The 13,174-nt window shown below is 39.4% G+C and overlaps 1 protein-coding gene across 3 annotated transcripts in view; it reads right to left on the bottom strand.

The window, feature by feature from the left end:
* The window catches only part of LOC135295055 (ephrin type-A receptor 3), a 174,603-nt gene that overhangs the window by 42,868 nt on the left and 118,561 nt on the right, over positions 1 to 13,174 (bottom strand). For all 3 annotated transcript variants that reach the window (XM_064411120.1, XM_064411119.1, XM_064411121.1), the window contains one exon: positions 4,942 to 5,066. In XM_064411120.1, coding sequence (XP_064267190.1) covers positions 4,942 to 5,066 — 125 coding nt within the window. The remainder of the gene's footprint in view (positions 1 to 4,941; positions 5,067 to 13,174) is intronic.

Here is a 13,174-nt window from a genome sequence, read left to right on the forward strand (position 1 = left end):
ATTTTGATCTGCCTTCAGGCTGCTTTTATGAAATGCAAACATTTCCTTCTGGTGCAGATACATACGTGCAAGGGAAAGCACAGTCATGGCCCTGTCTGTTAATAATCCACATTGGAACTTGGAAAATAAACCTTTAAAACAATGGTATGGAGGATGTCATGGTATCTCAGTTTATGGGAAGCTTTTTACACACATATTTTGTAAGTCATTTTTTATGTTAGTAGTAATCAAATCAGTGCAACACCACATAAAAGCCTGAGTTTATCTTTCTTGGGGATAAAGCAAAACTTCAGAGATACAGCACTAGAGCTGCCATAAGCAGAAGGAATATACAAAAAGGAGAGTCAGTCCTTGCCAAGCAGAACTTCAACCAAACACTCTGAGGATAAATTTGAACTTGGATGCACAAAGCAATTTCTTCCTGAATATTTCTACATAGTTTACCAGACACAACCTTTGCTGGGAGGCAAATCCTACTGATGTTAGTGTCTCATTTGCAAGTGACATTTTATAATTTTACACTTTGCTTTACAAAAACCATATTTTGGAGACATTTTAAATTGATACCAGGAAGGGTGAATGGTTTGCCCTTTTCCAGATAAGCACAGAAAGTGCTTATACTATAGAAGGAAAAATATTTTTTTCCATCAGCTGCATGTGCACTTGAGAGGCCAAAACCTGAGTACACATTTCCAGAGGAGGCCACAGCCCAGCCCTGATACAGCTTCCCTTATTGCCAGAAGTGAGCTCTGCATGGATATGACATTTCCTACAAGTCTTGTGGAGTATTCGTGGCCTACCTGCACTTAAAACCAGAAAAATGAGAGTTCAAAAGCAACAAAGTACATTGGAATGTAATGCACTTTTTCAGCCTCAAAGTGCAGAGTTCTATGTTGGCTGTAACCACTGAGCACACAATTCCTATGATGGCAAAAGCAAATCTATTTCAGCAATGTCAGCCTGCAGCTGAATTTCATTCACTGTTTGCAGAAGACTCCATCTTAATAAAGAGACATGATTTAATTGTAAGGTACATATTTAGTTGAAACAATTAATAGGTATTTAAGAGATGGCTTTCTTCTGTACCTTCATATATCAAGATATTTCTTCAAGAGAACATGATTATGTGAACAAAGACAAGGAGGAAACAAGAATAGGGTTTGTGCAAGGAAAAAACCATGGCTTTGTTATTTATGCACTTTGATGGATGAGACACTTAAAATTCAGCACAGCATTATATGGATGAGCTAAACTGAGGTGTCATTTAGTACCATCAACTTAACATAAAATGTTATGCCTTACCATAAAATAAATGCCTAAGAATTCCATATGGCCTCCTTCTGAAAGAAGATTTTGTGTCTTTTAAGTATTTTAAATTAATAAATATTGACTGGGGCTTCATAATAAAGCTCTAAATCTTTTTGCAAAAAAATACAATTTTATTCCAAACACTGCTTTTGAAAAGCTTTCACTGAGTTCATCATGCTATCAAGTGTTCAAAGCCTGGCTGGATGGGCCTTTGGACAACCTGGGAGAGTGGAAATCACCCCTAACTATAGCAAGGGGTTGTAATTGGATGATCTTAAAGGTCTCTTTCAACCCAGGCCATCCTGATTAATTCCAAAGAGTTGAAATAGTTTCCTAAAGCTGTAGCCAGTGATTTCTTTAGACACATATAAAGCTCTGCTCTTTCAGCTACACAAAGGCAATAACTGATGAAAAAACCCAAAATGAGCAGGTTAATTAACTTCCCTTGAGAAACTGAATATATTTCACATATTTTATGACAATAATCCATGAGAAAAAAATACAAGATATTACAATTAATACACATGACATTGTATTTTTTATTTCAAATCTCTTGTAATATCCTAAATACCTTAAGACCAGCTTAGCAAAATAATGCCACGAACAAGATGTATGACAGAACTGGGCTGACCTGCATTGCTCTATTAATGCTCTAATTTTTAATTTCTTTATGATGAATGCTCTTTTTCATTTTTAAGAGATGACAAGAGACATATCAACTGAAAGTAAGCAGGATGAAAAAGGATGCCTCAACATAAACCATCTACCAACAATCAGGTATGACTTGTCAGGAGAAATACCCTGAAGATTTGCTAACTCTGAAGGGTTTATTTCCACTTAACAGCAGTGGATTTTCTGATGAGCACAACCAAGATGATTTCTGAAGCCGAAAATCAAATGGAGTGGACCAGTTTGAAAAGAAACTTTGCCTTTTAAAAGAGGAGGGAAGGAAGCATGCTCAGAGATCCCAGACTGAAAAGCAGCATCTTCCAAAGGTGTTTGGTGGAGGAACAAAGAGTAACAATTCTGCATGAGCTGCTCTGGCCCCAGGTAAGTTTATCAGATTAGTTTTGAACCTGTTTGCAAAGCTTAAAAATACATAGATTCAAGTCTCCTGACAACAGATTTGCTTTTTAAATTTTTTTCCCCTCATAAACCCTGAGGAATAGGCTTCTGATTCCCCAAGGGCCTGCAGAACACACATTAAAAATGCTGGTGCCAGAAAGGTTGGCTTTTTAAAAGCCTTTTGCTCTAAATGGTCTGGCTCCCATTGTCAAGCACTTGGCTCCCTGGTTTAAGAAAACTGTCTGGTGCATATGAACTCTTGATCACAGACTTCAAAGGGGAGAAACACATGTGCAAGATCAGCCTCCTAAACTGGTGGGTTGTCTTATAAAGCTGTCTTCTGACAACCAAGTGCTCCCTGAGAGTGGATACACCCGGTGGGAATAGGGGCTGTGTGCTCTGCACAACACTGCATGGCAATTTTCTCGAACAGAAAACCCCAATTTCAGTGTAGAAAGATGGTCAAAACATCCCAAACCAACACAAATAAAACTTATTGGTGATTTAATTAAAATTAACTGAATGTGCATAGCAGGGGAAAAAATCTCTCCCTTTGGGGCAAGTAAAACCCAAGAGATCACCTGTGCTGTTTTTGGCTGGGGTGGAATTAATTTTCTTCACAATATCCAGCTGTAGCTGTGGGAATTGCACTGAAAACAGACAGGTTTGACAGTACAGAGGTATTTTTGTTATTGCTGAGCAGTGGTTCCTGTGTCAAGGCCTCTTACACCTTTCCAAAGAGGAGGCTGGGGGTAAGCAAGGATTTGGGAGGTGACAGAGCCAGGACAGCTGATCCCAGCTGGGTACAGGGATATCCCATCCCATGTGGCCCCATGCTCAGCTTGTAAGGCTGGGATATAGGAAGGAACAGGGGGATATTTGGAGTGTTGGCATTTGTCTTTCCAAGTCCCTGTTACTTGTGATGGGGCCCAGCCTTCCTGAGGATGACTGAAATTGATCCTGTCCCAATTGAAATTAAAAACAAAACAACGTAGAAGTCCACGGATGCTGCTCCATTAAGTGAGACTGAGTTGAAATGTTTTGGATCATTTCTTTTTCTCCCATTATCAGCAGCACAAGGCATGTTTAAATTTTTACCAAGGTCTTTGAAAGTTCAAGTGCTCACCAAAAAAACTCTTCCCAAAATCAGATTACATAAATTTGGGAGAAATCTTTTCAGCATCCAGCCTTCTGATCCTCTTTCTTCGTCTGAAGATCAGGCATGAGCTACCAACACCACATTGTCCCACTCAAAAGTTCCATGAAAAAAAAAATTCTAAATATTAACTGAGTACTCATGAGTATTTTTAACAGCATTTCATAGAAGATATTATCACTACATCTTCTCTGATATGTATGAAATATAAGCCTGATTAGATATGAAGACTGTTAGCAAATGCTCAATTAAACCAGAATTCTGGCATTTTTTTCAAAGTTTGCTAATTCCAAGAGCAATATATCAAATAAAGCTATCAATAGATCTATCAAAAAATGGCTAATACCACATTCCTCAATCTCCAGGCAATTTACGGTCTTTTCAATTCTACCAGTAAGACCTCCTAAAAACATTCAATTACAAAGACTTCTTTTTGTAAATATAGATCTCTATAAGATGTCTAAATAAATAGTTGTAAATAAAAGAAAATTTCAATAAAAAGCAGAAGGTAGGTTTTGTTTCATCTGTAGTTATTTGCTTATAATTTTTGAATAATTCAGTTATTCACAGAAACAACTTTCACAGTCTAAACCAGCCCCATAGGCCAGCCAACATTTTCCAAATAATTTTCATGTAAAAGATGCTCATGCCACAGGGAAGTGCCACCAGCATGTGAGTAAATGCAGGGACACTGACAGCATGATAGAACAGCATAATAACAAAATCTTAGTGGAGAAAATAAGAAATTAAAGGAGTTAAGTATTGACTACATTACTTTGTGTTTGTTTGATGTGCTTGGGGATCCATATGAGGAACAACTGAGGGAGTTGGGGCTGTTTAGCCTGGAGAAAAGGAGACTCAGGGGTGACCTTATCACTCTCCACAGCTCCTGAAAGGTGCCTGTGCTCAGGTGGGGCTGGGCTCTTTCTCCAGACAGCACTGACAGAACCAGAGGACACATCTTAAGCTGCACCAAAGGAAATATAGGCTGGATATTAGGAAAAAGTTTTTTTACAGAAAGGGTGATAAAGTTCTGGAACTGTCTGCCCGGGGAGGTGGTGGAGTCACCATCCCTGGGTGTGTTTAACAAAGCCTGGATGTGGCACTGGGTGCCAGGGTTGAGTTGAAGTGTTGGGGCTGGGTTAGACTCAATGGTCTTGAAGAGATCAACAGTCAAGGATCAAGAGATCTTGAAGGTCTCTTTCAACCTAGTCATTCTGTGAATTCTGTGAATGATTTTATTTTGTATTTCCTGATGTTCTCATCACCAAAAATCGAGCAGTTCCAACACAGTGTGGCTGAGGCAGGCTGTACAAAGCGGAGTGTTTCTGAATCCCTAACACAGGCAAGATGCAATGATTTCATTTCATTCCAGCAGTGCTGAGCAAACCCCTCCCCTTTGACCTTCCCACCTTTTCGTAGTATTTGACCTCGTAGTCCAAGATGATCCCGTTGGGATGCTCGGGCTCCTGCCAGGAGAGGGACACGCTGTTCCTGGACGTCCTGTCCTTCCTTATGACTGTGATGGGGGATGGAGCTGCAGAGGGGGCAGGGGAGAGGGGAGGGAGAGAAGCAAACCGAGTTTATCTCTGTTCCAGCTCTTGGCAAGGAGCGAGGTTTCCATTTAACCCAGCAAAGGTCTGGCCCCGCACCGACAGCAGCAGCTGGATTGCAGCCGTGGTACTCCTGCCTTGGAGCACCCTGGCCTGATGGAAAACAAGCTGAGATTTTCTCCTCCACTGGAGGAGGACTGGTGGCAAGGCAGCAGATGGTTTTGATCTGCTACTACAGTGTAAGCAATGAAATATATTCAGTGGGTGAAAATACAGAGCAAAATAGCAGCAGTACCTGTTTGTTCTAATGCTGAGGCATTATCATTGCCAGACCCTGCAGAACTCTGACTTTAGACTTTCCCAACATTTTGATAAGAAAGTCTAAAAGGGTGCTGGGATGCATTAAAGTACAAGGAGCTCCTGGTACTCAGGGCTGGGAATAACCATCAGCACAAGTCAGCCTCTTTGGCATCATTATTTGGTAAGTTCTCCAGATGAAAATTGCTCCCATACACACTTCTCTTTTCACCACATTTCCTTGAAAATGAATAAAAAAGAAAAATCCAAACTGCAAAATAACATAATTTTTTATGTGCATTGATCAGGGTTAGGCATGACAACTGACTGCATACCACAGGTTCACACGCCACCCACAACTTGGAAATAGTATCAATGCTAAACACACACATAAAATATTAATAATTACTTAAGATTCTTGAACATTGGTTCAATTTTAGACCACCCAGATCCATAAGCTGTTCCAAGGCCTGGTCTGGGTTTCCTGGACTCACTGAAAGCCGTGCAATTTTTGAAAATTATTTAGTTTTGTTTTGTTTCTTTTGGGTTGGCTTCCCACTCCAAATGCTTCTCTTCCATAGCTTTGGCCAAAATTCATCAGATTATATTTTACAGATCGCACACTGGAGGTTGTAACTGTCATTTCAAAAAAAAATCTTTTGCTAATAAACAGCCTTTTATCTTAACATGTAAATAAAATCTGTTTATAAGTTCAACATTTGCTATCCTAATAAAAAGGCTCTAGAGCTGATCTCAACAATTTAGTATCAGCTGAACCCTCTGAAGCTTTTATTGTTCATATAAAACTAGCTGTACTTTATAGGCATTACATATTTGCATGCTGCAGCCAATGCCCTTTCTATTCGGGTTTTCATTTTTGCTAAAGAACTTTCAATAGTCAGGAGAAAAAAAAAGAGAGAAGAAAATGACAGGAAAATAAAGGTTTTAATTAGGATAAATTTTTGAAAATTCATTCTGCTTTTGATTTTGCTAAACTTCCAGCACAATATACTTTCTAGTCCTGAGTCATAATCTAAGTATTGAAATCCTCCATTAGCAGAGTGGAGGATCCACTTTTTCATGTTCATTCCAGGCTGAACACATCCTCTGAACAGCATTTTCACATTTCACCTGGTTCGCATAAGATTAAAAAGTGGCAATTTTTTTCTTTTTTCTTCCAGCAGGAGGAATTTATCCTGAATTTAAATTCCTAAAATCAGTTTGGGAGAAGCATACAGGATTTGTGTGCAACAAACATCCTTCAGCAATTCCACTTGAATCCCACAAACCAGTGCCAGAGCCAAAACACAAAGTGCTTAGCAGGCTGAACTTCCCTGCTGTAGCCAGCTCCATGGGAACTCATATATCCATACTTGCTGCTTTTATGCTCTCCTAAGTCATTTTTATGTCTTCTTTTTAAGTCAAGCTATTTATCTCTCTTTTTTCTTCTTTTTTTTTTTTTTTTTTTTTGTATGTGAATAGATTGTCAAGCCCAGGACCCAGCTGGTAACACTTCCCATTAAGGTAAAATTAAAACTGATTTTATGAATAATTAATATATGATTAACAGAAATGGTTTTTCCCCTAATAAATTATGGTAATTTTGCTCTAAAAGATACTCAGGGCAGGCTGAAACAATCTTGCATGCTCCAATACAGACAAACTTAAAAAAACAAACTCTCTCCTAGCACAGTATTAATTATTTTGAGCTCATTTGCACACATCTCTGCAGATGCTACCAGTAACTTATCTCACAGCAGTTTATTAGAAAACATCTGCTCTGCAGTTATCAATAACATTATAAAACATTCATATACCTCCCCTAATCCCTAGGGTTCCCAAAGCTGCTCAGAAATGAGACATTCAAAGTGTCTGGAAGAACCAGAATCCCACTGCATGGGCTCAGGGAGGGGAGATAAATAATCAAGGGGACATCATGTTTCAGCCAGCTTTAATCCCCCACCAAGATGAGACAAAATGGAAAAAAAATCCCAGTACAAAACCTTTCTTTGCTGGTCAGTGACAACCTGGACTGACACAGTTTTAAATTTCAATACATTCTTTTTTTTTTTTTTTTTCTATACCTGTTAGGGTATAGAAAACTGTGGGTTTGAAAAGTGCTAGAAGTCTTGGACCCAATTAAAGAAAATTCCTCGTTCAGGTGACTTCTAAGTTTATGCTTAAATCTACTGCAATCAATGAATTTAAGATACAGTAAGAGTTAAGGTAACCTGAATATGGCCCCAACCCAGGGCTGGGCTGTAATTCAGATGAATAACTTGACATTTGGGCCATTTAATTAATTTCTTTTTGTACACATCCCCAGAATACTATGTAAACCTTAATATGCTAAATACTGTCTAAACAGAAATCAGCCTTAATTTCTATTTAGTAACATTAGAGCAGCTCAGTTACTGTATTTCACTATTTAATTGGAAATGTCTGAAAATGCAGCAGAGAGAAAAATCAAAGTAAAGGCAGTTAACATTATAAACCAATAAACAGTGAAGGCATCACCATGTGCAACAATGCTTAGACTTTAGTCTTTCTTATGAGGAGGAGAGAATCAAGAGTTTCTAAAGAGAATTAAATAACCACAATAGGATGAGATGGAATTCAAAATCAGGCTACAAAATGAAGAGAAAGACATGACATTTTAGAACAGCCATTTTTCATTGAATTTCCGTTATTTTTCTATCTTAAACTGAAAATTAAAAATTAAATGTCTATCTTAAATCTGCAGCTGCCACTGACAAAACAACTGGGTTAGCAAATAATGAGACATTATTAAGCTTTTTAGGATTAATTGAAAATTTAAAAATTATATCAAAGTATCAACAGGAATGCAAAGGTTAAATTAGTTCACCATTTAGAAAACTTGCACCTAAAGGTAAAACTTAAGGAGAGTACTTTTTTAGACTAAGAAGATGTTTCTGTGATTTTAAAATAATCCCATGTCTCGTATGCTGCCAGGTATTTACATTTTTATTGATATTTTGATTAATGTATTAGCACTCAACTTCTTCACTTGAATAGGAGCTGGGCTTTTATGGCTAACTGTAGGCTTGTATGGACATGTATGAAGAGTTTCAGTCTCAGCAGTCCCATGCAATGCACAGAGAGGCATTTTTACACTTCACATGGTTCAAATTTGTCTGGCACTGCAGCCTAACTGCTCTGAGCACTTAACAGGAACCTTGAAAACTCCCTGGAGCTAACAGGGGAAATGTACTTTGAGCACTCGCTGTTGTTAGGTAGCATTTGTGACAACTGGGAATGTGGATGTTGAAAAGGTAACAAACACAATGATTCAGGGAGCTCAGGCTCAAGTGTAAAAACCTCCTCAGTCATGACTATTAAAGGTGCAAGCAAATAACATGAAGGATCTGCAGAGACGACAATAAAACTCTGCTCAAATTGATTTCCCACTGAAACTGACCCCAACAGATGATTTGTTTTCCTCCAGTTTAATAGCAGCTATATATAAATTTCCTTATTGACTTTTTCCTTATTCCTTGGTTATTGTTTTCATATGTGGCTGGCTTACAGATGTATAAATGCACTGAAGGAAAATTCCCTGTCCTGCGACAGGGAGAGCTCAGTATTAACTCTGTGAAGGCACATGTGAACAACTGCTGAAACATTTAGAGTCCTATTGTTTCTAGCTTAGGTTTCTAGGTCACAAATTAAATTTTAGGATAGGATTTAATTCTAAAATGACTCACAGCTCACTTCCAGCTTTTGCTTGCAAACAAGAGTAAAATATGCTTTGCCTAGGATATTCCAAACTATGCTGAAAGATGGTGACCAAGCAGAATTGACTGCTCTAGCCAATTTTCAACTTCTGCCCTGCTGAACAAATGGAAGGCTTGTTCCTTTTTCTTTCTTTTGAAAACTGATGCTTTTATTATCTAATCATAATACTGCAATCTGATATAACCTATAAATTTTCTTCAGTGATACCCCCAGGAGGTAATGTGGAACAAGAGCGGTAAATAAAGATCATAACCTGAAAATTAAATCTGCATTCTCTGATTCAAAGTAGGATCCACTGGGACTCAAACCTAAATCTGCCAGTCTTAGAGGACCAGCATCCAAACCACAAAACTATCATGCAATCCAAAGCAGAAACACCAGTGTTTGAATGAAAAAACTGATTTCTCACTTGGAGGCAGTTTCTCCAGGACACTGGAGCCACATCCACAGTCAGGATGAGAACTTACCACGGTGCTGGGTCTGACACTGCTCATAATGTTCCACACACACATTTGGATTCATGCAAAACCACCCAGCATCTGGGTTTTTAGATAACCAATCCTTTATCTTTGGGTTTATCCACCAATTCCACTACTCAGTTGGTAAGAGTCCCAAGCACTGACTCGCAAATCCGTGTAATGATGTCACACCTCCATGACAGGGTCACACTAACATGAAGTCTGTGAACAGCTTTGCTTTTACTTGGACTCTTTAACACCTCCAACATTTATTCTGTGGATCAGTGTAGAAGGGGTTTATGACAGAAGCCTGCTCACAGAAAGTAGGACCTGCTCTGTTTTCAACCTCCTCTGCCTGCACTTCTATTCGCTTTCTCTTAAGCATTGCTAAAGGATTGTGCTGAAGCAAGCAAGCCCCATCCCAGAGGCACATTCCAAGAAGGTCCCCAGGTGCCTCCCAGGAGGCAGGAGGAGGAAACAGTCCCACTTTAACAACTCTTTGGAAACCTACTAAACCCTACACACTGCTCCTCCAGATACAGCTCCCCACAACTTCAAGGCACGTGCAGACACAGCCCTTTGCCCTTTAATCTCCAGGACACACAGTTAAACCAGCACAGTGCCTGTGTTTGTCCTCCTGCACCTTTTCCTTGAGCTGGAGCAGGCTCAATCTCTTTTTATGACCTGGGCTGTAAAATGTCACCTGACTCTGTAACATCACTGGGTGACTGTCAGTGTGAAGGTGACATGCCGCATCAGCAAAAAGCCCCTCTCACCAGCCCCAGGCTGGATCCTGGTAGGATTCCATCATAAGGAAGAGGGTGAAAAGGCTCACAGTTTCTGGGAGAAGGGCTCAAGATCACATTTACACACATCAGAACATGGAAGGAAAGAAACAGGACGAAACTTCAAAGGCAAACTCAAGCAGGCCGCCGCTGGATGAAACCAAGCTGGGCACACTTCTCTCAGAAACAGGAAAAAAAATTAAAAACTGGTTTGTTCGTGGCTGTTCTGATGGATGACTGCCTGCATTATGGCAGAAGTGCCCAAGTGCATCTGTGAAAGGCTCCAGCCTGTGGTTACAGACTCCAGAGTGGCTGCAGGCATTTCACAGGTGCTGAGGAAGAAAGACTGCAGGGAACTGGAAAGGGGGAAACAAGCAGCTTCAGCAGGAATTACACCAAAAAGCAGCTGCTTGATTTCCCTCTCAAGTGCACAGAAAGGCAACCTTCTGGGCAGCAGCTGTCACTGGACAAGCGATTATCAGAGATCATTTCTCACTTTTACAAATAAATTCTAAATTAAAAGGAAACGTCATTAAGTGTAGCGCAATCATGTTCTTGCTTCTCCCTCTTTTTATTAAAAGAGATAGCAAATGCCTTCCCCAGAGCAAACAAAAGGTTTGATTTGCTCATGTGTTAAACACATGTATAATAAGTCATGGAAATGCCATGTCCATTTGGGGAGGATCAGGCTGCACAAGGCACTCGCTTCAGAAACTGGAAATTATGGTGCTGTGGCATTCCCAGCTGTTATTTCAGAGAGGAGACAAATGCTGGATGTGCTTTCATAAGGATTCATCCCAAAGGTACTCACAACACAAATGTTATTCTTTCTGCTCTCTGTTGAGGTGGTGATGGTGGGAGTTTTGCAATAGTTCATATTTTTCACTGAATGTGTAAAGACCCTATCAGTTTAAATAAACTGTTTTTCTTTGCCTTCCCTACCCCTTTGCTACATTGCCTTAGAGGATTTTCAAGCCTCACATTTCCTGAAGTGTTCAGAAAGAAGAATTTATTTACCATGCTCATCAACATTCAGGTGCTGAGCAGGCTTTCCCTTTCTGTGATAATTTGATTATTTCCTCAACCATAGAAATCCCATGCACAATGTAAGAATATACTTAAGAACTATCTCTGAAAAAGCCATTATCCAAAAACTGGAGAAGACAATTGCCCTCAAATAAATAATTTGTGATACAAAATATTTTCTCTCCTTTTAAGTAATCACCAAGAGCTCCTGAACTGGTCTGTCAGTATTTTCCATCTGCTCAGAACAAGAAAAGAAACAACATTTCTCAAACTTCTTGCCCTGTCACTTGGAGCAGCTGCTTTTGTGGAGGTTCATCAGGAAAGAAGAACCTCAAACAAAAGATTTGAAAGGTGCTGACATCTTTCACATGCTTTTGGATTTGGAGATGATTTAATATGTTTTTTGATTTGCAACATTTATTCAATATACACAGAGATAGTTTACTAAAAAGAAGACTCTTTTTGCTGTAGAAGCTGACACTTATTACATTCATAATTCCCATTGCAGGTATAATCCCCCAACCCAAAGAAACAATTTTTCCCATCTCTCCCCAGCTTGCAAATTGCCTAGAGGGAATTGCTTCAGAAAGCAAATTGAAAGCTGTGTTTACAATAAAGAGGAACACAATTTCCTTCAGTAATTACTGAGAATTCCAGCACAGATAACAGAGAGAGACAGAAGTCTAAGGTTTATTATTTAACAGAGGACTAAGCATCCTGCTTACCTGCATTTCTCCATTTTTACTCTTGTACCAAACTAAGATATTAAATGAAGAAGACTAACAGAAGCAAGGAAAGAAAACCATTACCCACAGAGTGCTGAATAAAATCTCACTGTGATCTGTGGAAAAGCCAACTAAAAGCTCTGGAAAAGGAAAAACTCTCTGAGCCACAAACTTCACCTGTGAACTTTCTGTCAGGTCAGGAGCGTTCACATGAGGACTGAAGAGCCCAGTGTGTGTCACAGACTTTGAAGCCTTGGCAGAGCTTCCTTGACGTTCAGGGGGAAAAGGGATCAAAGACTTTGCAGGCAGAACATCTCCAGCTAATAACAGGCTATGCATGGAGTGACATTGTTGAAACACTTCCCTTTTATATCCCTAAAGGAGTTTTATTGAGTTAAAATGATCCTCGAATAGCCTCTGGGCTGAACTGTAAAACACATTTGAAGAGCGTAAAATCTTTATTTATGCCAGGAATGTTTGAAACTCAAAAGATAAATGTCATTCAGGAAAACAAGCATGTCCTAGGTATTCAGTACGTAATGGGGCACAGCTGTAACAACAGTCAGTGAACCAGAGACTCCCTACATCATGTCATTAGCTCACTTTTAATAAGTCTATCTTCTTGTCCTTTTTATAAGGGCCATAGGGAAAGAAAGAAATATATCATCCCCCAAACATCTGTGCCTCTCTCAAATTGTCTCTCTTAGAAGACAGATCTACTTAAGGGACTTGCCTTGGGATATAGGTTGTAAAGTGCACACAACCCTCTCTAAATATGGATTTTATTTAAACAGGGAGCATCACACATCATTTGTGAGCTGCTGAAGACAGTGCAGTGCAGGCTGAGCACATAAATAGCATCAAAGTACCTGAAAATAATCAAATACATACACTGAAACAAGGCTTGGGGCTGAACTTATTCCCTTGAAGCCAGAGATTCCAGGCAAATAAAATTCTGGTTCGGAGGAGGTTTTAACAAGCCTTCCAAGGAGCCACAGAAGCCTCTACTTAAAACAGGACTGAAAAATTGACTGGTTCTTTCTCC

This window comes from Passer domesticus, chromosome 2, assembly GCF_036417665.1.
Source record: "Passer domesticus isolate bPasDom1 chromosome 2, bPasDom1.hap1, whole genome shotgun sequence".
Lineage (NCBI taxonomy): Eukaryota > Metazoa > Chordata > Aves > Passeriformes > Passeridae > Passer > Passer domesticus.